This window comes from Tinamus guttatus, unplaced genomic scaffold (assembly GCF_059628265.1).
Source record: "Tinamus guttatus ecotype Peru unplaced genomic scaffold, ASM5962826v1 Tinamus_guttatus_pri_ptg000288l, whole genome shotgun sequence".
Classification (NCBI taxonomy): Eukaryota; Metazoa; Chordata; class Aves; order Tinamiformes; family Tinamidae; genus Tinamus; species Tinamus guttatus.
Genome location: NW_028288822.1, coordinates 1,212,609 through 1,234,325, shown reverse-complemented (window position 1 = coordinate 1,234,325; position 21,717 = coordinate 1,212,609). Strand labels below are relative to the sequence as shown.

The 21,717-nt window shown below is 39.8% G+C and overlaps 1 protein-coding gene across 3 annotated transcripts in view; it reads left to right on the top strand.

Moving 5' to 3' along the window:
* The window catches only part of HSPA4L (heat shock protein family A (Hsp70) member 4 like), a 39,148-nt gene that overhangs the window by 11,667 nt on the left and 5,764 nt on the right, over positions 1–21,717 (top strand). The window contains exons 11-19 of one of the 3 annotated variants that reach the window (XM_088527668.1): positions 233–366; positions 1,171–1,373; positions 3,903–4,004; positions 4,525–4,662; positions 5,280–5,405; positions 6,251–6,358; positions 6,945–7,064; positions 7,635–7,796; positions 8,195–8,346. In XM_088527668.1, coding sequence (XP_088383794.1) covers positions 233–366; positions 1,171–1,373; positions 3,903–4,004; positions 4,525–4,662; positions 5,280–5,405; positions 6,251–6,358; positions 6,945–7,064; positions 7,635–7,796; positions 8,195–8,346 — 1,245 coding nt within the window. Of the gene's footprint in view, positions 1–232; positions 367–1,170; positions 1,374–3,902; positions 4,005–4,524; positions 4,663–5,279; positions 5,406–6,250; positions 6,359–6,944; positions 7,065–7,634; positions 7,797–8,194; positions 9,168–21,717 lie in introns of those variants that run through there. The other 2 variants (XM_088527669.1, XM_088527667.1) reach the window with 2 other exon arrangements.

Here is a 21,717-nt window from a genome sequence, read left to right as displayed (position 1 = left end):
CTGGGTGTATATTTAAAGCACTTCAGTGAGAGCTTAATTTTTAGGAAGTGTGGCATAAAATGCATGGTCCACCTTTGAGACCTACAATTCTTTGACATGGAACTCCTGTCAGAAAGCTGAAAATATTTACCTACTTGTTAACATGGCTGATGTTCATCAACGTAATTAGGTTTTTGATTATCCATTAAGTTATGTTCAGTGATTTAATGTTATTCCATGTTTCCTACTTCAGGGAATGTGAAGTCTTCAGTAAGAACCATGCTGCTCCATTCTCAAAAGTAATTACTTTTCACAAGAAAGAACCTTTTGATCTGGAAGCTTACTATTCCCATCCTCATGAAGTGCCTTATCCTGATTCTAGAATAGGTAAAAACAAAAAAATACAAATAAAAAGCCAAGCTTAACTTTCATAAACAATGTGTTTGTGGGAAATGGAAAATAAAAACCTTTAGAAGAACTCTCTATCACTGTCCTTCCTAGGTCACAGAAGATTCCAAGTTCTTTGTGGCAAACCTTTCTAAAATCTCCACTGTTAAATACAGTGAGAAAACAATGTTAATGTAATCTTGCAATAGCTTCTAGAAAAGCTGCAGAATGAAGGCAGTATCTATTTTGCTGTTTCTGAATGTTTTAAGAAAGCAGGTACAAAGCTTAGTGCTTTGTGTGGTTGCTTCAGCCTCTAAAATGAATGAGGATTTAAAGCACAGGCCTATTTGGCATTTTAGAGAAATAGGATAAAAATAATTATCTGTCTAGACCAGTATTGGTCTTCCTATTAATCTCCAGATATGCAGGATACTGACAACATACATAGGTGTTTTGGTCTGTGTTTTAGAACTCAGTGAAGTAGTAGGAGTTTTTTGTTGCAAGAGATAAGAGCACAATATCTCTGTTTTCAACTATAGAAAGCAAAGCATCCTAGGCAATATAAATTAATAATAATTGGGAAAATAGGTTTTAATTTTTCTAGCTGCAGCTTACATTGTGGAACTGGCAACTAAATGTACAGTGTATATTCAAGCAGAAAGCTTCCAAATAGAGGTAACTTAAATTACTATTTAATTTAATTTAATACATTTCTGGGGAGGGGTAGGAAAAAGTAATGTAAAGCTCAGTTTTCTCTTGCCTTTTTTGAGCTACAGTTTAACCATCTCTTAAATTTTTTTTAAGGGCGTTTCACTATTCAAAACGTTGTTCCCCAACATGATGGTGACAATTCCAAAGTAAAGGTTAAAGTGCGTGTCAACATCCATGGTCTCTTTAGTGTGGCCAGTGCCTCAGTAATAGAGAGGCAGAACATAGATGGAGATCACAACGACACACCTATGGACACTGAATCATCAAGTAAGAACCAAGGCAGAGATGATGAGCTGGTATGTAAACTTGTAAATATCTCACTCCTTGTAATTCTGGCGAGACAATAATTGGAGATTAAATCATAGGGTAAAGCTTTTCAAAAATACCGCTCCCCTCCACCCTTGAATTACTACTTTGGTTATGTAATACATTCCTTTCTGTCAGTATTTATTATTAAAGTACTGATGATGTGGTTGTACGAGCAAAAGTGTAAAAACCAAAGGATTATAAGAATTAGCACAGACTTGTGAAGAATAGCAGAGTGATCTTAGCTATGTAATGGGAATGTACTGAGATTCATTGGTTTTCGGAGCGAGTTTTGAGTGGAAGAGGGGGTGAATTATCTGTTGCTACACATGGGAAGACTTCTTCATTAAGTCTTTCACTTAGGTACTTCAGTACTAGTAATTCTTAGAAGCCGGCTTGTAAGGCTAGTGGGGGAGATGCTGGAAATAAATATGTACCAACTTTGTCAAAAAAAAAAAAAAAAAAAAAGGCAGCATTTTGTATTTCCTGAGTGCATTGGCTAGCTGCTACATAAATGCTGTAGATGGTGGTGTCAGCTCAGAGTAGCCTGTCCATCTGCTCCTCTGTTCTGGAGCAGGGTGGGTCAGCTCCCTGTGTTCGTTACCTCCTCAGAGTAAGTGGCTGAGTGGCCCCATGCAGCAGTCACATTGCCGAGCTGAGGACTCGGCAGCAGGAGCAGCTTGCAGCTTAGAGGGGTGCCCTGAAGGAGCCCTTCTTGTTTGTGCTCTTCTGAAGCTTTGGGCTTTAGGTACCTTGCAGCTCACAAGGGTGAGAAGAAAGCATAGAGGAAGAAATAAAGTGGCAAGATGCTGCTTGCCACTCACCTTGTGCCAAGACTGCAAACTGCTCATCGGAGCAGCGCGCGTAAGAGGCTGCAGAAGGTGGGGAGGGAGTGTTTGTTGTTGAGTAACTCTGGATAAAAAGCAAAATATAGTTTTGTATTTGTGCAGAAGAGAAATGCATTTTTCCTGCACTGCTTAAACCCTGTCCTTTGCAGCTCTTGTTGTTTCAGTTGAATATAGTGCAGAAGCTGGAATAAGGGGCTGTGCAACTAGCATTACATGATATAAGCAGGCTCCTTAAATTTTCAGTTGTTTTCAGGGACAAACTTTCAAGGGTCAATTGTACTTTAAATATCAAAAATTAGTGTATCAAGTGTTTTGCATTTGATATTTGTGTATAAATGAAATGATAGGGACATGGCTGATGCTTTGTTTAATCGGTACTCCATGCAGAGCTTCCTAGGACTAGTAGTGTGCTGTGCTTAGTATGAGTACAAGAGAAACTGCTTCAATCCTCAGGCTTTTTGCTTGTTTGTAGTACTTTTGTTTGTCCTAATAAATCTTTTGTTTTACAATGGTGCATGTCAGCAATTATCTTTGATTATTGAGGATGATACCCTCGACTCTGAGGAGGAGGTTTGTGGTGAATATTTTTTACCCTCATCTCTTGTTTTCTTGTAGAAAACTCTTCCTTCCAGTTGTTCCTTTTCTGTGTGAACAGTAAGAATGATAAATGAGGATTTTCCCTGACCTCAAATGACACAATTTGGCAAAAGGAACTCTCACTTTTTAACCTTCATGGTTAAAGGCTTGCTGAATCAATTGGCATGCCAAACCTTAATAGCTGCAGCATATGAGCCAGTGCTGGAGTTAAACGCTTAAATATGTGATTCCTTGTTTCCCAGAAACTAGAGTGAACTATTTAATGTGTATATGTAATGTGTAAATCTAGGAATCTTAATTTCTTGTTAATGAAAGTAATTGTTGACATTTCAAGCTTTAGCTGCAGCTCACTACAGATGTGCTGGTTAATCTGGATGTCTAATGTTAGTCACCTTGAAAATTTGAGACTCAGTCCCATGTTGTGTTACGAAAGGTTTGTGCAAAGACAAACTATTAAAAGACAAACTATTATTTAAAACAAATCAAGTGACTATGATAAATACAGAGATGCCACTAAGGCCCACAGATTTAGAATAGGTGACCTACTGATCAAAAGTAAAACACATTTTAAATTTGGGGTGCGAGGGGAAGACAATTGGTCATGTACAGTGACAACCTACTACAGAACTCATTTTGTGGGCATATGCAGATGCATGTGGTAATTAAACTATTTCTGCATAAGATGACAAACTAAAACTTGAGAGAGGCAGTGTGAGATTGTAGTTCTGGCTGTTCCATAGATAACTTGTGGGTTTTAGCCTGTGTCAGTGTTGTGTTGCTAGAATGTACTTTACATGCATTTTAGATGTATTTATTTCTAAATTAAATTGAAAAGAGTATTCACTAGGCTTGGTATTCTGTTATAGAAACAGAGGAGATTCTCATTATTTTAAGGGGGACAGGCAGAATGATTCACTTAAACTGAGAAGGATATCAATGTGGTACTATGTTGAAATAACTGCCTAAACATGGTGGATCACAACCTTTCAAAGATTAAATTGTTCATATATAATGTCATCTGTCATAGAAATACTACAGCAAAGCTATGCATTCAATTGTGTAACTCTATTCTAGGATAAAATGCAGATTGATCAAGATGAAGGTATTCAGAAAAGTCAGGCTGAACAACAGAGCCAAGCAGACGAAGAAAATGAAAACACAGGAACGGAAACAAAAGTTAGTATTCTGTATTGATAAGGAAAAGTTTCACCTGAACTTTTTTGCTTGGTGTTTTTCAAATTCTTTCTGTTAACCTTATCAATTGCAATACATAGGACCATATTTGGAGGACCACTACAATAGCTATCTTGGAAATCTTGTCTTAGTGCTTTCATTTCCAATGCAGTACATGGTGAAGTCACTGAAGCAAGTTTCCTTTATTTAACATATTTTTGTAGTGGAGATGGAATTTAAGGAAGTGGAGGAAACACTATGGAAGGAAACATGCAAGAGTGTATAATATAACTTGAACGAGTTTTACTGACAGCTCTTCAGGTTATGTTTAAACAAATATCCCTGGTTTGGTTCAATGTAATGGTTTAATGTAATAGTGATTTCAAATAGCAATTGTATAACTGTGGTGCATTTAAATCCGATGCATTTGTAGCTGCTTTATTAATGTAATTTGTCATCCTTGGAGCATAAATGTAGTAATACTGCTATAGAATATTTGTTATAACTGTAAATCATTTTACAGACTGCTTCTGGAGACAAGCAAGATCATCTAAACCAGCCTAAAGCTAAAGCAAAAGTCAAAAGTATTGACCTACCTATACAGGCTAGCCTCTACAGACAACTAGGACAAGATCTTATCAATTGCTACATAGAAAATGAGGTATGTAGTATAAGCAGATGACAAATGAATGACACTGTAAGTAATGGTCCAAAAGTATGTGCAACCATTAACCTATCTTATTACTCAATAGAAAAAACTGCAAGGTTTTGTCTGTTATCACTTTTGTGTTTGTTGTTGCTTTTTGTTTGTCTCCTTTGCTTGGGCAAAGTTAACTGCTTCACTGAGAATATTTGGCTCCCAGAGTTTCTTAAATAGATACTGCCTGAACCTTGCAGGTATCATGTTTGTCATTCTTAAGCTTCTGCCAATATAAGCTCTGGGAAACAATGTGAAGAATAAAAGAGGGGAAAAAAAATCTGTAGAACAGCAAAATTATTAGCAACTTCTAAACCAGAGTCAAGACACTTCTAGTTTTCTGTCTGTGGTCATCAATTCGCAGTCGATACCAGATCCATTTACTGGATCTGCACCTTAACCCCTGCACCTTCTCTGTCCCTCCTTGTGGAGAAGACAAAAGTAATGTAAAGGTGCAGTTACTATCACTGAGAGTAAACTAACAGTCTCCTGTGAATGTGTGGTACAATTTGAGAAGAATAATGCTTCAGCTTGACTCTCTATATGTTTTTTAGCTTAAACTAAGCTTTTCTCCTCCACAGGGGAAGATGATGATGCAAGACAAGCTCGAGAAGGAAAGAAATGATGCTAAGAATGCTGTGGAAGAATATGTATATGACTTCAGAGACAAGCTGTGTGGAGTTTTTGAGAAATTCATCACTGAAGAAGTAAGACATATCTGCTTCAATTGTTGGAAAAATTTTAACTTAAATTTGATTGTGGGATATATGGAGACTCTAAGGAGTTCCTTAGACATGCCTGAATATATGAAGTTGATTCATTTTGCAGAGGTGAAGTTTAAGGCATTAAGGACACAAATATGCCAAGGTCTGTAAGGAGGGATTTTGGATAAAGAAATACTGTTCTGTGGTTGAAGTAGAAAAGCAGGACTGATGTTCTCCGTAATGCTGCACTAATTCAGCAATGCAAGACAGATGCCCTTCCAGTATAAACTTGGAGCGCAAGGCAGATGTTTCATCCCAGGTTCTAAACAACCTATTTCTTTAAGTAAAGAGGATAGACAAGGATCAGTGTTTGCCAATAACTAAAGATCAAGACTTTACATACAGGTGACAGAGTCCAGTTAAGAGAAACTTAACTTCAGCACATAAATCCTTGTTATGCAAATTTCTGTCCGCTTCCCTTTCCTCCAGCTATGCTACAGGAGTTTTTAATCAACAGAGCTTTGCATGTAAAGAAAACATGCAGGCGTTAGAAGATGCATCTCCTTTCATATAAAATCAATACTGAAGTTACATAATTCCTATTAACTTCACTTGCAAATCAGATCAGTAAAGCTGAAGTGCTTCTTGTATGATTCTGTAACTGTTAATTCATGACAGCATTTCGGTCTTTAACTGATGAATTCAACAGCCCTTTTCTTCACTAGAAGTTTTCTGTGATTTTTGGGTTGGCTTTATGTTTTGACGTTTTTCGTTTTGGTGTTTTGGTTTTTTTGTTTGGTTTGGGGGGGATCTTATTTATCTTGTTCTTTTCCTAACTTCCTTCATAGGATTCAAATAAACTGACCTTGATGTTGGAAGATACAGAAAACTGGCTTTATGAAGATGGAGAAGACCAGCCAAAACAAGTGTATATGGATAAGCTTCAGGAGTTAAGAGTAAGGCTTTAAGTTTTTTTTATATGAAACACATGTGTCTGTGTATGTTCACACAGGTATATGAGTACGCATGTATACCTACACACTAGTTAATGTAAAAGATGCCTGTGTTCATAGGCACATGCAGGTTTAGTAAATTTACTGGGTAGGAAAGTCCAGGTTGTTTGTGGATGTTTTTCAGTTAGGCAATGAGCATATAATTTAGAGTTAAGAATACAGTCTATTTTAACGCTGACTTCTAACCTGAAAACTCAAAACTCTCAAATTAAGTGAAGACTCAATAGCTACAAATAATAGAACTTGAACTAATTGCTATGAGAACTTTTTATAATACTCCATTCTGATAGAGACTGCAGTGTGTGGGTTCTTCCCCACCACCTGCACAGTCCCTCAGGTCTTATTCATGCTGATTTTTTTTAAAAACATTATGAGGAAATTACATAGCTGAAATGTTTTGACAGCAGCTGTCTGTAAACTTGCAATGGTATTCTACAGTTAAACCAAATATTCAGTTTTATGATACAGTACTTAATGCACTTTTTAGCCTTTAACAGAAGCTTTTACTTTATTGTGGTTATGTTTGCAGAAATTTGGACAACCTATTCAGGAAAGATATATGGAACACGAAGAGAGACCAAAAGCTTTAAATGAACTGGGAAAGAAGATTCAGCTCCTCATGAAAGCAGTAGAAGCATATAAAAATAAGGTAGAAACAAATTATTCGGGGAACAAACTACTTTGCGGGCAAGGTGCGAGGCTGGCTGTGGGTTTAGAAAACACTGGTTTTCTAACAGTTTGTTACTCCTACAGTGTTGGTCACAGGTTCCTGCCAACTTCTTAAATTGTCTGAAGTGCTAGCCGAGAAGGCTCCTTGCTCAAAATACATGAATCATATAGCCATTGCGGGGGGGGGCGGGGAGACGTTGTTTTATTTTTGTTTTTCCACTGACTGGTACCACTAGAAATTGTGACAGATATTTCAACTGATGGCTGTTACCATTATTTCTATAATTTACAAGATATATTGAAGTTAGAGATGCTGAGAATCTCAGGTGCCTTTTTGCAACTTCAGTATCAACTTGTGTTTTTGCAATATGTTCTGAAGATCAATTTTTTAAAATATTTGTAAAAAAATAATCCTCCATGTCTGTGTCCTACAGTCATTCTTCACTTGTTAAAGCATTTATTTCTAGTGGACTGGAGCAGTGTTACTCTGCCTATGAAGTTCTTAAATAGGTGAGAGGCATATACTTTTTATACACATCTTTGTCCATAGGATGAAAAATATGATCACCTAGACCCTTCTGAGATGGAAAAAGTTGAAAAATACATTAGTGAAGCTATGAATTGGTTGAACAGCAAAATGAATGCCCAAAATAAACTAAGCTTAACTCAGGATCCAGTCGTCAAAGTGGCAGAAATGTTGGCAAAATCCAAGGTAAAACCATTACTTTTATATGTAGCTTTCTGATCGTGTTTTTGAACAGTTATGGAAGAACCATGGAGAGGGAGGAGCATTATTGCTCATACTCATTCCTAGCTCTTGACTACCTCTGCAGTAACAAAGCATGAGCTTTGAATATCTCTTTAAGCATCCTGAATGAAAGCAGCAGGCATACTAGAACACAGGTTCCCATAGGCTGTTAATAAAGTGCTAGCTTTTTAGCTAGTGGAAGTTTGCTTTTTAAGTGTCTGGTTTTGATAGAATCTAAGTGTAATCTTTAGAAGTTACAGTTAAGGTGGTTATGAAGATGCAGCAAACTTGAGGAAGTCTGGGTTCATTTAGTGACAGTCATCACATTAACTCACTTGTTTTCTCATTTCTAATGCACTTAGGAGCTGGATAGCTTCTGTAACCCTATTGTGTACAAGCCCAAGCCAAAGGTAGAAGCTCCTAGCAATGGGCAGGCGAAAGCTAATGGTGAGCACAACGGACCAGTGAACGGGCAGAGCGGAGCCGAATCCAGGCCAGATCCAGCCAAGGAGTACTCCCAGCAGACCAAACCGTCTGGAGAAATGGAAGTGGACTAAATCCTACGTTTCTTTCACTTAATTAAAATAGTGCAAGAACCACAGGGTCCATTCTTTTGTCTGGTACACACCTCAAATGTTCAGTTATTCCTAGCCAACTTTGTCATTTGTTGTTGCAGTAGTTTTTTGAAAGTGTTTTATATTAAGTACACTTCTGTTCATTTCCACTGATGCTGCTTATGTGGAGCTTTAGCCAAATGTAGATTGTATAAGTCAGTTCAAGCTTTCCCAATATATTTTATATCTCAAACATACAGAATTGATATATAAATGGCAACAATCTACCTTATTTAAAGCTTTTATTGTGGATAAACCTCAGCTCCTTTATTCAGGAAAGGATACTGTATTGCACTACTGATGCTCAAGTATAGATCTAACTGCATCTTTATTTTGGAAAAATATTGGAATTGAAGTGGCAAACTGTCACTTGAAGCACTGACCTTTTCTAGTTATTGTATTGTTATAATTTAAATATTAAAATAGAGGTTAGTTGGCATACTAGTCCATCTTGTTGATGTACCATGAGAACTATATGGTGTCTTTTTCATATAAGTTGATTATACAAGTTTAAACTTTTTTCAGAATCCCCATACCACTATCATATTTAATCTTAGTTATAAAGTACTTGCATAATGGCTCTGCCATTTGCTGAAGCTAAGTGAGTGGTCTCATTGGACATTGCTGTACATAATGTACTGTGCTTATGATAGGATGATGCTAATATTAGTATGAAGTGGTAGCATATACAAGGACTGTTGCATAGGTTTCCCTTAAAAATGTCTGACTTCCCATATTATTACTTACTGCTCATTTTGTTTTGAATGAAGTCTATCTTGATCACATCTTATTCTGAGGAAGAGAAGCAGCAGAAACTGCTTCAGTATCCTGGCTCTTGGAAAACTTAATTCCAAGGTTGCTTAAATGATGTTTATTGCAAACTTGAAACAAATACTGAGTGAGGGCTTGTTTAAGCTGTGGTACTTGGCATGATCCTTTTGGAACAAGGATCTAAACAGCAGCCCACAAGCTGAGTCTTTATTAGCTCCAACAATAAGAAATCTATTTGATAAATTTCTATAACTTATTAATGAGCTTTGGTCATTCACTTGATTTAATGGAGGTGTCTAAAATACAGTGCATTAGAAAGTTGAGTCACTTTGGCTCTGTCTACTTTGTCCAAATCTAATCTCACATATTCTCAATACTTAGGTCAGTCATGGAGAAATTGAAGTTGCTTTTTTCCTCTCGACTTCAATACATAACCCAGCCACCCTCATTACAAGAATAAGGCTAGGCTACTGTACTACAGAAAGTGGTTTATTAGCCAAACCAGCCTACCCAAAGGAGATGAGTGGCATCATAACATTTTAAAGTGACTTAAAGTCCATTTTGGTAATGCAGTAGAAAAGGCATTGGCCAAACTGGCATTCCAGTAGCCCTTCTCCTAGGGCACAGCTTACTGCTGTTGTACGTGAACCAAGTGTCTTTGGCAGTTGTTTTATTGTGGGCAGTGCCCTGCTTCTCCCTGTTATTGGGCAGGGAGAGGATTACAGTGCAGTATGTGAAATGCTGCTCTCCCCTAGCTTCACAGGAGCAGGAACCATCACTTATACATGCTGCTAAACTTAGAGCACACTTACAGCTGCTAAAAAAATTTAGCCCACTTACAGGGCTAAAAAATAGACACCTTGTGACTGCCAGAGGTGACTTGGCTTTCATGCCCTCCCCCTGCCCCGATGCAGTTGGGGGGGGGGGGGGGTCTGGCGCTCTTGAGTTTATATATTTAAATCCCTTGAACAACCGGCTGGTCTTGAAGGGAGCTGCAGCTATTTTGTAACCTCAAGCTTAAATGCTGCTGTAGTTGCAAGTCTTGGGCAACAGCTCCATGACTAGTTTTGTCAGTTGTTCTCAGTTTAAGGCAGCATGTGACTACTGAAGCTCCACTCAAACAGGCTTTAACATTATACCAAGTGTTCTAAGGGCTTTGCTGCAATAGTGTAATGATTACTATCTTAACATTTAAATGTCTTAAGATGCCGATATTTTAAGTCCTGTAGGTTTTCTCCCTGATACAGGGCAGGGGAAGAACTCACTTACTGGAAAAAAGGTCTTGGGTAAGAAAAAAATCTAGCCTTTGTTTTTAGTCATTAAATATTACAGACACTGGAGACAATTTATATATATATATATATATATATACACACACACACACATATATATATATATATATGAGAGATAAGACCAAAAGTTCTGCTGCTCAGTAGATCAAGCTTAAGAGTAGAGAGGGTTAAGATGAGCAGCAGAACTTAGTCCTCTTTGGTGGTGTGCCTGCTCTGGCTTTAGCCCCCTGGGAGGATGTTGCACGGAGGAGGTCGAGAATTCCACAGGCCAAGGCAAAACTGTTAGAGAGTCAGTATCACATTTTATGTTAATAGGCCCTCCTGCAAAGGATGAATGTGACCCACATCTACAATTCTCAACTAATTAGTAACTGTGCACAAGTTGAAGGTTAAATTCTGCTTGTCAGTCTGAACAAGAAAAAGATTACACTGTGGCCAAGAGAATGAGTATTTGGGAGTACAAAGTTACAGGTTTTGCTAGGGTATCAACAGTATGCTATATAATTTTTTTAATATAAACAGCTATCATGTGTTAACACTTTCTAATGTTTATGTTGAAGGCCAGACACCTTTCTTACCTGTTTGAAAATGTTTCTGCCATCCCCTAAAGCAAAAAAATCAAGCAATATGCCATCTTGGAGAACATAATGCAGTTATATTTTAGAAGGGTTTTATGAAGGCAGTTTCTAAGTTCAGATAATTGTGCTGTTTTAGAACTAAACTGTTGCTACTTTTTATCTATAAGATGTTTCTTTTTTCATTTAAGAAGCAGAGATAATCTGCTTTTTATTCTTGAGCATTCATTATTCAAGAAAATGATTTTAAACTGATTTGCTTCACTAAAACAGCTCCTAGCAGCTAAGTTGGAAAATTGACTCGGTTGCTTTTCCACATCTCTTAGTATACTGTCTTTTAAAGATCAAGCCCTGGATTTCATCTGAACTTCATTTGGCTGGTAAAGATAGAAGCAGACAAGAAATCTTCCTTGCAGGGCTGCCTGTAAGTCTTGAGTGAACGCTGACAAGGGAGCTGGCTCTGCAGCAGCATACTGCAGCTGCCTTTTTTTCTTGCTCCCTTTTTGGGCAGGAGCTGACTCAGTATGGAAACGCCTCTCCCCTTGTTTTAGACTGTCTTTGAACAGTAAAACAAGGATGCTGCCTTGGGGGCCTGCTTCCAAACCTTGGAGGAGGAAGCTGGGGGCTTGAGAATCCATGACGTGTTGGTGAAGCATCTGCCTCGAAACAAGCAGGACTTCCTAAGACACGGCGGGAGAGAAAATGAACTTTCTTCTCCCTGGGTAGTAGGGCAGGGACCTGAGGGGATGTGCGGTTCTCACGGTACTACCCTTGGGGAACCTGGGTGTCAGACAACTATCTCTTTGCTTCATGCTGAGGGCACTGCTGCTGACCTTACTTCAGTGCGGAGTTGTTGGTTGGTTCCTTTACAACAGCTCTTAACCTAAGCATGCAACCAGGAGTTCTATATTCAAACAAGAATCTTCATAGCCACCCGAAGTTGGAGGTATTGAATATTTCATGAAACATCTCAGTGTTCTAAACTCCATCCTCTGCTACAGCTTCTTCCTCATCTTAGATATTCCATATTTAAGTGAGGTTGTTCTCCTCTGGGGATTAAGTTGAAACTTACTACTTTTAAGTTGAAAATAGGTGGAGAACTGGCAGGAGTCTTTATTCCTAAGTATTTTTTGACACAGAATTGTTAGCCATATACAGCCTTACCCAGCCCTGCAGTCTGCAAAGCACAATGAGTCTGTCCGTGTGATGTGATTACCTGACACTGGCTTCCCAAAACCTGGAACTATTTTACAAACATACTCAGTCTCTGGATCAAAGCAGCCAGCTTAGCTGCTATGGAAAGAGAGTCTAAAACTTAATTCCCCCAGATCAGTTCTAACATGAACCACTTTTCTCAAAACAAGGCTTTGATTTTTGTGTTACCACCCTGTAATACCTTAAGTGTCTGTTCTCCATGAGCCCTGTAAAGTGAAGTCCAGGTGCACACCTTAGTTGGAGAATCTTAAGAAACACCAAGGAAGCTGCTACTCACAGTGAATTTTCTTTATTTGGCTGGAAGAGCATTATGTTGCCCTTTGCACTTTTTTCATTACACAAAATTTCCTAGAATTGACTTCAGGCACTGGAAGGCCTGAAGAAGCACTATTCAAAAGAGACGGTGGAGACAGTTTGTAATGCAAATTTTTATTTCAATCCGTAAGATAACATTTGGAGTGTAAACACAATTATTTCTCTGCAGCTGAAATATGAAGTGCAATCATGCTTTACAAATGATTGCAATTACATTTAGTGAAAACAACTAAATATGGCTGTTAGCACTATCTACAGATCCTAAACATGGTTTTGCTTACATGACTTAACCTGATACAGTCATTAAATTCTATTTTTCATCTCCTTGTTCAGAAGAAGAATGAAAAACAGGAGTCTCTGCAGCACGGTAAAGAATTATTTTAAACAACATGCAGTTAAGAGCTAGAATAGCCAGCCACAAATTGCTGAACTTGTTTAATTTAATTAATGAAGAAGGCGGTAGTCACTGAATGTTGCAAATTTGGAGTAGTTTGTTTACATATTTAAACATATCTCTACAGGACGGGGGGGAAGAGGTAGGAGTGTTAGGAATAAAGCAGTGTTTAAGTATGCAAAATGTTGACTATGTATGTAAATGGGATCCTTACTAGTGACAGATCATGTGCAAATTGACAATACTTCAATTTATTTTTTGAATGGCAGTATAGATTGTCAAGGCTGTGTATACTTACAATAAATATATAAACCTGCTACTTGAACCATAACTGACCACCTGAGACCTAATTTTTACATTGCTATTCCTAAAAGAAGCTTTGTCTGTTTTCCTGAATTCATGCAACTTCCCTGTGTGTGCAGAACAGCACAGGTAGGAAACAACACGGTTTTCAGCTCAGGCAGACAGCCCCAGGGTCTGGTTTGTCTCATCCTCTGGTTGCTCTCAGTCCCAGTCAGCTGTTCATTCTTTTCTCATGACAAACTCCACTACATGACTCATCTATTAATACTGCAGTTCTTTTTTTCCCCCAGTAGGAACCCAAACATGTTACTACTTGTGTGTTAGGGAGCTTCTGGCATTCTCACATCTGACATCACATTTATGCATTTTGTCAGTTAAGAAGTTTCAAGGAACTCATCTTTAACTGAATGATGTGTTGTAACAAGTTCAAACCGTAATTCTTCTGTACTTTGGACCACTCGGGGAAATGCCACAGCTGAGAATCAGTCTGCTTCAGTTTGCTGCTCATTTCCAAACACGGTACCTTTGCAGATACTGCCATTAACGGAAGCCTTCAGGCAACAAACAAGTCTTGCAGCAGCAGCAGGACCAGGATCTGGCATGGGCCATTTAGTGGTTTTAAGCCAGGGTGCCCCACCAGAACGTATCCCTGGCAGGACAAGGACGCCAGCCCAGAGCCACAAGGAAGAGCTACTTTATTCCTTTCACAGGAATTGCAGATTTCTTCATAGCTTAAGATCTTGGCCTGCCTGCATTTTCATACTTCGGCAAATAATTTAGTTCTTGAGACTAAATTTATTTTTTGCTATAAAATTTAAGTATGATTTTCAATACTAACAAAGTAGTAGGTACTTAAGAGTGAGAAAAGGAAAGGAGGGGAGGGTTTAGGTTTCAGGTGGAGATATTACCCCTGAGAATAGACTACTTATTAGTCAAAAGATTTAACATTAACTGCTCAAGTTCTGTTCCCGATAAATGCTAGTCTCCTGGCAGTACAGCCTGACGCGTGAACAGCAAATCTAAATTTCTGATGAACTGTGCAAGACTTGGATATCCCAGGTCTCTCAGGGCTTCACAGGACATGGTAGAAGTTTATATGTTAAGAAAAAATTAAGACATATATGTGCAAAACAAGCGTACTCTTTTTTCACTTACCAGTGAAGCCCTCTTTCTCTCCAGCACAAGTTATTGGGCTGTTACATCTGAACTGGAAGCAGCTGAGTAAGATGCAGCAGGAAGAAAGTCAAGTCTAACTCACGTGTGAGTTCAGGAAAGACTTGAGTTGATGCAGCATAAAATCCCCCAAGACTCCCCACCATCCTCCTGAAAGAGATTTTTAAAACTGCCATGTATTAAAACTTGTAGTAGCTTGTTAAAGCAATACATTTTAAATGCTTTTAACTGCGCTTTGATTTCTACAAGCTGTCACTTAGGTCTCCAAACACTTCCCCATGGAGAGGAATGTCTCTTAATAATTTACTTCAAGTGCATATACTACTCAAGCAGACAGGTGAAAAGGGCAGCAAGTAACCAAACTTCTTAAATAACTCTGAACCAGAAGACTAAGTGGGCTACGGAGTCCAGTAGTCGAAGTTGAGCTGCGCAGTCCTCACCATCGCCCCATGTAACACGCGCCGGTGCTGCCTGCAGGAGGGAGGCGGAGGAGGCCGCAAGAGGTGCACGTTGCAGCCTGTGTCTTGCAGACAGTGTTACAGATCCGCCAAAAGGGATGGAACGGAGGCAAATTGCTCAACTTTGGGATAACTTCAATTCAAACTGCAGTGAAGCAAAGCAAAGTCACCCAAATGCTGATGGTAAATAAGCCAGTAGCAGTTGTGCTCCAAACATGTAAGCAGTGAGAGGGAAGACATTTAAACTGATGGCAGAAATAAAACTAAATGTACCCTCATAGTTATGAACAATAAAGATCATTTGCTTTTAACTCAAAGGCCACCTGAAAAATCAAGCATGGGGGACACAAGCACCTCTGCTTCGTCATGTGAGCAATGCAGCCCGGGCTCTCAGCCCGCTGCACTGCGCTCCAGGAGCCACGGGCCGGCAAGGGCGCAACAGCCTGTTTGTTACTGGCAAAGGCACTCGCCCATCACGCTGCTACGGGAAGTGGCTGCTTTAGCAAAGCTAGATGAACGTGAGAAGCTGAAGGCAGCCAGGCAAAACTCCCCAGGAATGCGGGAAGAGGCTGAGCTGCCATGCAAATGGCATCTGCACCCGAACATCGGAATATGCGGTGAGGAACTGCATCTCACATTTCATCTAAAAAGTAGTTGCTCTGGCACTGCGATATCCTAACACCAGCTCAAAGGGCTGCCTCGGGATAGGGGGAATAAAATTGCTTTCAAAATACAAAATAATTCCTTCCCAGAGACCATGTTTGTCACAGAGTTTCTGAAATGAGAGAGTCCGACTGATCGTTCTCATGACTCTGAGTAAATATCATTCTTTGCTTCCTCAGATTAACTCTGTCTTAACTTCTTTATTCTCTCTACAAATGAGCTTGCTCTTTCTTTTATAGTATTAATTGCATTTTTCAATAGCAAAGAAGAAACTTACATTCTGTATAGCAAATACAATGTTCTAAAAATACTAGCCAAGAGGATTTTCATTGTAAATTACTCAGGACATGTCCTTATCCACATTTGGATAAGGTCTGGAAGGTGACATAACTGATGGGAGATGTATCAACAGGTGAAGAAAATACTCCACTATCTGTTAGATATGAGCGATCTTACACAATTAAAAGCTCCCAAAACATCATAAAATGGATGAAAGAGTTCTGGGGTAAATTTTCAGCATAAAAATCTCAGCCGAGACATGATAAACCATGAAGGTGACCTGACTGCCCTGTCATGCAGCCCTGCAACCACCTTCACATTGCTCCATCGCTCCTTGCGTTACTGGAGGGAAATGGGAGCACCTTGAATGAAGCCGTTAGTGGTTCTGCTCCTTCCGAATCTTGCTGCTACTGCTCAAAAAACACAACTGTGCTTCTGTATCTCCACAGGGCATTGTTAGAAGTCCTAAATTACCCAAGCCAGCTGCTAAATAACCGGACAGCCATGTCTCCTTCCTGCGTTTCATCTGATCAGCAGCCAAGCAGCAGCTCCTCTGCTCTATTTGCTACAGCAGTAACAGGAAAACCCCAAATTTAAAGACAAGGGGCTTGCTTACACAATTAACCATACCTGCCTGCAGGATTTTCAGGACAACAGTCCAATCCTTGGGCATTGCCTCCCCTCCGAGGACTATCTAAGCACCGGGAGCATACAAGATGAGGACTTCCAGTGCTTCACATACTGTCTATATCAGAAGAAAGACATTCGGGAACAAATACTTCCCGGCAACCCAACCACACGGGCCGGCAGTTCCCAAAGTGCAGCCTGCACAAGGGTTTGCTCTTGTTTCCCAGCTCCTCATGCTCTGGCCAGGACAAACAGGAGGGGAGCCTGTTATACATTATGTCTATAATATATCTGTATGAGTTCCTAGAGAAGGTGGTTGCAAGGCTTTTTCTTGCTTTTCACTTCCCTTCAAGGCAATCGTTCACCTCCAATCTAATCCTGAAGTAAACCATCAAGTTGCAGAGGTATTTCCAGTTACAGTCACTATTCCCTTCATACTTCATTCCCCTTCACACTTAATATCCTCCTAAATTGAAACAGGTTCTGCAGAAATTTATAAGTAATTTGTGATTAATGATTTCTTTCTAAATTTCTCATTTGGGAGAATTTGATGTTCATTACTTCAAAACTGAGTATTGAATGTTTCAGATATAACTGAATAAAACAGTGTGTCTCTTGGAGGGAGAAGGACACCAGTTTTATTCCATGTTTACATCTAGGCCAAATGACCAACAACAAAAAGCTGAAGCACCAAAAAATGTTTCTTCCTGGCGTTGAGTACAGGAAGGTTATTTTATTGCTGGCAATGAATTTTGGAGTGAAGAAAGGGAAAGAGCTGCAGCACTGGAGCACTCCAGGCCAGCCCATGGCCATTTCCTTGTGTAGAGCTACAGACACGAGCGCCAGTGGGAGCGCTGGGCCGGACACGAAACGGAGCTCGTGCTTCCTGAGCAGCTGAGCATAGACCCTGAAGCCTGTCAGAGAAGAGCTGCCTGAAGCTGATTCCCACTGAGTACTGCACATTCCCTCCGCTCCGTGCTTATGCTCTAGGGACTGCAATGTAGGAAGTAACAGGCAGGGCTCACCCTTTGCAATGGACCATTCTAAACAAGAAGTGAAAGCCCACAGTCCCTGTCTTTTAGGAATAACTTTAAAGCTAATCTGAAATGAACAGCTGAGTTGGTTCTCCTGCAGCTGAGTGGATTTCCAACTATGCTTGGCATCAAATGAATTACGTAACTACAGTTTCTCAGTGCTGCAGAGCAGGACAATCCAGCAGTCCTGCAAATGCTGAGCAAGCCCTGAAACGGTAACATCCTGGGCCCGGACACTCACCTGCTGAACGTATCTTCCCATTTTCGGGAAGTTTTATTCAGACTGCAGAGATGAAGGTAAATACGCACCATCACTCTGCCTCAAAAGGAAGGTGGAGTCAAATGATTTATTTGAGTCACACAACTGCTGCTAGGGAGAGCCATGGCGCAGTCCTGGGGCTGTGGCCGTGCCCAACGCCAGGAAGGGCAGACACTTCCATCAAAACCCTGGGACTGATCTTTCATTTCCTTCAGTAGAACAGGGCAATGGGCAGATTTCTAATTTCACAAAACAGAAACTCAAAATTGGAAATGCTTGTTTTGACAAATCTACATTCATGCAGAATGGCCCACAAGTTTCCTTTCTAAACCTCCTTCTTGCTCTTTCCACAAACTTCAGGAGCTCCAGGACTTTGTAGCAGCAAGTCTTCCCTGTCAACTCCCTCATCTACTTGTGCATGGCTACAGTACTAAGAAGACAGCTGAAAATATCCTTAAGGGAACTTATATAATTTTACCAGAGAAAGTAGAGATGAACATGAGATTTGAGATGCAAAGATCATCCTACTTGTGACTACTTTCCTAGATCTTTGCCTTGAAAAATCACTGAAGAAGTAATAACCACATAAGCTTCATGCTGTGTAAGAGCTAGCAACCTGCTCACTGGATATTCCAGGAATCAGTGGCATTACGTTTGCTCCTTTGGCATGTTAATTTGCAAGGAATAAACAACACGGTTCATCTGCTGCTTGTGGAATCCACACGTATGAGACCCCCATGCATGATAAAAACCTCTCATACAGTCTGCTGCCTGACTAATGTTTTTGGAAAGCTCATCCAGATCCTCATTTAAACAGGATGAGGCAGCAGGAAACTATTTGCAAACATCTACCCTAGAATTTCTCTTTACAGCTTGTGGTGACCAGATGGCTGTTTCACAACATACTGGGAGAAGGAAAATCCCCAGGAACCCTCCTTGCTCCCGCCTGCAGTGGAGCTGAGCAGCTGCAGCCGGATCTGCTACGTCACCATGACCGGGCTCCTTCCAGATGCGCTCGGAAAGTAGGAACTGAATTTTCAGCTACCTTCTTGCTACGTCTTCTCAGTTACATAACAAGTCACTAGATAAACATTTTGTCTCCTTTCCTTCAAAACCTCATTTGAAAATAAACTATGGCGACCTGTCTGCCACAAAAAGGGCATTGAGAAATATAATTTGTCTTAATATGCCAAGCTACTGCTCCAAATCCTTTGTAAGCAACTGGGCAAAAGGATGATTTAGATCCTTGCACTCAGGTGATATTTTGTTTTCATGGATAATGTCAATAATGCAATTTTGAAGCCAAAGGGGCAGACAAATGCCCTGATGGTGAAGTATAAACTGGAGAAAAGAAACAAATCTATACCTGGGATTATAGTCTTGCATACAACAATGTAACTGATACTTTGTGCAGCAAGCTTCCAAATCTCAAACTGTAGTCTTTGTTAGCGCTCTTCTCATCCACTCACGTGGCCTCAGCAGATTTCACAGCCTCCAAAATCCAGATTCTCTGCAAATCCAGCTGCTTGCACAGTAGCTATGTGCTACTTGCAAGCAAAGATCGACAAGAATTACTTCAGACAGAGCCAAGCAAAATTTCTGATTTAACAGCTTTAAGGAAATACAGGATAGATTTGGTACAATCTGCTGTACAACTAGGAGAATCACAGAAAATACACCTGGAGAGAAATTTTAGAGGTCATCTAGTTTACGCAAGTGCCTCAAGAAAAGGAAAAAAAAAAAGAAGAGAAGAAAAAGGAATACTGTTCCTGACAAACGTGTGTTCTGCTTTTCTTGAAAATGATGGACTTTTCAATCTCATGAGACAAATTCCCAACTGGACTATGAATGAATCTCTTCGGCAAACCCAGGCAGACTTAAGCTCTGTAGGGACTAACAGTGCACATGCAAAGTGCTAAGCACTGCTGGATCTGGAATTCAAATGAATCTCTATCCCTTACTGATCTACACCAGGAGAACAGAAATGTTATCTAGTTTTCAAAGATATTTCACAGAAAATATGAGGGCTGCCTGAGGTTTACACACTGAGCTTCGGTGGGACGAAAGGGCCATTTCCACGTTCTGCTCAAGAATGCTGCAAAACCTGATGCTCTGCTCCATACAGCAACAAGGAGCAGCAAACTTAAACTCCAAGTTTTAGCTGAAGAAGCAAAACACACCAGGACTTAACTGTTTCCATACCAACTTGATGTTGTCCTGGCTCTGGTGGCAGCTCCGTGACTCACCTCATGCTTGATACCAGAAGAGCCAGGGCCTGCCGGTAACATGCGAAGTCACAAGTGCAGTAAGGTCACCAAGATATGCAAAAGATACAGGGGAAAAAAGCTCATGCTGCATATGCATATGCATATATCCAGCTTATGCTGGAAACCCAGCTTATACTGGAATCGTACTGAGCAGCACCTGTGGACTGCCAAATGCCAGCGTTAGAGTGCAACATAATTAACCAAACCAGGATAGCCAGCTCGCTCTGATGGCGTTTGTGTAAGTAAGTAGTGTAACATTGACTTAGGGACATTGCTGCAGGGCCAGCAACTTGACAGGAGAGTTCAAAGTTGGGATGTCCACAAAATATGTTAAAAAAAAGCCTTATGACACACCAAGGATTATATGAAACCTGAACATATTCAATTTATAGTGTTTCACAAACAATCATATTCACATAAACTATTTTTCTTTTTACTTGCATTATAAATAATCTCCTCCACCCACATTCCATATAAGGAGGAAATGTCAGTTTTACAGATGAGAAAACTGAATCACATGGCTTATAAATTTGACTTGTTTCTTCGAGATATAAATTTTAAAAGGTACTTATTTCAAATTACTGGATTTTCACTAGTTTAGAATCACGGCAGCTAAGGAGAGAAAAACGGCCTGATACTTTTTTTAATAGGTAAGTCTCAAAGTTCCTCCCTATGTGAGCAAAATATCAAAAATTACATGAATCTCAAGATACTTGCACAGCTCTCAGTCTATCACAGCTCATACCCTCAGTTCACATCTCCATGTGGCATCCAAGCTACTTAAGAGAGAAATATCCTTTTGGAATCTGAAGTGGAAAAAGTTAACCAAAAAAAAAAAAAAAAAGGCAGGGAGGGAGGCAGAAAGCTTGGAAAAGGAAAAGCAGGCTGTACTGTAGCAACATCACTGTTTGACAGCCTTAAGCAACGAAGTATCACAGGCACAAACATGCCACGGAAAGTTCTCAAGGAAAACGAAAACCAGTCTGGCCTCTTCAGCGCAGCAGAGTATCAGGGAGGAGAGCTGAGAGCTCAGTAATTAAAGTTCAGCACAGGCTTGTGCTTAAGAAAGGCATTTCAAAGTGAAGTCTACATACTGCCTCCTGCACATCCAAATTTCAGTCACATTGTAAGGACACTCGTGCCAGTTTTAAACTGCCTTGTTCAAGTACCAGTTCAACAACATCAGCAGAAATTCCACCAGGTCTAACCTCAGGCTTTACTAAAAACTAAGCATGTGTTACTGAAATTCAGGGACTAAAGAGTGGAACAAATGTGAAGACATTTGGTCAATGTATTCCTGACACTGGCATATGCACAACTTCCCCCAGACGGCCAGTATATTAAACTTTAACACTATTGAATTAAGTTCCTATCTTTCCTCCCATTTACTGAGCAAGGCTGCCTACTACCGAGCTGCAAATCGCAGCTTCACGCTTGTTGAAAGAAGAAGAAACGCAGCTTCACGCTTTTTGAAAATTTTAAACCACAATCCACAGAATCAATTTTAACAAAGAAAAACAAATTTAACAAAGCAAAGAAGCAAATCTAACAAAGCAACACGACTTCTTTAATTGGAGTGTAATGGCAGCTGCTTATGCTTAGAGATGAATTTTTATCCACTACAAGTTTATTCTTGGAGAGCAAAG